The sequence below is a fragment of the Seriola lalandi genome, unplaced genomic scaffold (genome assembly GCF_002814215.2).
Source record: "Seriola lalandi dorsalis isolate HSWRI2012SDOR001 ecotype SW California unplaced genomic scaffold, Sedor1 jcf7180002052274, whole genome shotgun sequence".
Taxonomy (NCBI): Eukaryota; Metazoa; Chordata; class Actinopteri; order Carangiformes; family Carangidae; genus Seriola; species Seriola lalandi.
Genome location: NW_019522827.1, coordinates 1,724,712 through 1,726,425, shown reverse-complemented (window position 1 = coordinate 1,726,425; position 1,714 = coordinate 1,724,712). Strand labels below are relative to the sequence as shown.

At 40.2% G+C, this 1,714-nt stretch overlaps 1 protein-coding gene across 2 annotated transcripts in view; it reads right to left on the bottom strand.

Moving 5' to 3' along the window:
- The window catches only part of mon2 (MON2 homolog, regulator of endosome-to-Golgi trafficking), a 39,715-nt gene that overhangs the window by 7,053 nt on the left and 30,948 nt on the right, over positions 1-1,714 (bottom strand). For both annotated transcript variants that reach the window (XM_023400259.2, XM_023400261.2), the window contains exon 27: positions 177-320. In XM_023400259.2, coding sequence (XP_023256027.1) covers positions 177-320 — 144 coding nt within the window. The remainder of the gene's footprint in view (positions 1-176; positions 321-1,714) is intronic.

Below are 1,714 nucleotides of genomic sequence, written 5' to 3'. Positions count from 1 at the left end.
GGGGGGGGGGGGCTTCATGAACATCAAAGAAGACGGATGACCTTGTTGAGAATGGCTGAAGAGAGAAGGGCGATGAATAACAGTGTACACGCTCCAACATTTTAATGAAAGGAACTGTAAAAAGAAATTGCAAATGAAAACAAAGCAGTCCAACAGCCAAGTCCATGTCCCCCTACCTGGTTGTATTTGGCATTGGCCACGTGTTTGGTTTCCATCCTGCCGTACTGAGGAGGCTTGCAGGAGAACTCCACGAAGAGTAGCAGCTGTTCAAAGATGGCCGGGTACATGACCTGCAGGTTCTCCGGGCCCACACAGATGGCCTGCAGCAGGGGGGGAGAGGGAGGAACAAACACTGCTGACATCCACCGCGGGACTGCATATTGCATAATTTAACAGACTAACATACCGTTTCCTGGGCTGAGTTGACACAAAATGGGAAGAAATAAGCTTGGGACGACAGGTAGTGCTAAAGGCTGCATTTCTTAAAGACACGGTATTCATGACAGAGAGGACTAGAGTCACAGTATCGATTCAAGGTGTCAATTAAAGGTACAAGGACATGTTTTATCAGTCAAATAAAAATGTCAGCAATTCTTAGCTATTGTTTTACAAAGAACTAGAACTCACACCTTGCATTCTACAACTCCTCCGACCAGTCAAGTTGCAGTTTAGATCCATGTCTGTCCAGACGCATATAATATATGTAGAAGACTTTAAAGGAATTTAAGGTATTAAGTGAATTTTAGGGCTGAACAATATGTAAAAAAAAAATAATAATATTGTGATAATTTTGGCAGATATTACGATTGTGATGTGATTATGATTACGATTTCAGTTAGAATGATCATTTTTGCATTTCATTTGATTTACAACTTTTTGGGTCTTGTACCAAACAAGCATGTTCCTTTACATCTGGAGAATATGATTTGCAGGCCACGGCATCTCTATAACTTTACAATGCTTCATTTATGGTATGTTGTGACACATTTTACCTTTATCAAAAAAAATTGCAGCTCCTGTGATTTTAATATTGCACTTGGCCATATTTCGATAATGTTTTGATCAATTGTTCAGCCCTAGTGTATTTTTATTCTAGTTATAGCTAAAAATGAATGTGTGTGCCAAATTAGAAAAAATTCCCGTTCCTGAGATATCGTATTTATGAGGCGGACAACCAGCGCAGAAGCATAAAAACTGGCTCCTTGGTTCCACATTCTAAGGATTTCCTGCTTTTCTCTGTTTTATAATATTTGAAAAACAACTTTGGATTCTTTAATTAAAGAAACCTGAGAAATTGTGGTATGTGCCCCTAGGCCACCACGACAACCCACTTGGCTCATTTGGATGCTGCATATCCATAAGAAGATACACTTGTGGTTTTAAGAACCAAAAACTCTCAGTCTCAATGTAGTTTTACATCTCCTCTCTCAGGCGTCTCTCTGGAGCCCTAGTAACAACAGGTTGGTAGGCGAATCAGGATGGAGGGTGTGTGCCTCTCTTTGATACTTTCACAGAATAATATAGACCATAGACCTGCTTTATAATCAAAAAATACATGAAAATCTCACTTCATACAATATGGGATCTCTAAAAGACTTTTTGGTACCATTTTTCTTTTGTTTACTGATAAGACAGGTGCTCTGCCCACCTTCTGCAAAACATCTAGAGCGGTGAGCACAGCTTCCTGTAAGCTGGTGAGCACTGCCTCAGTGTA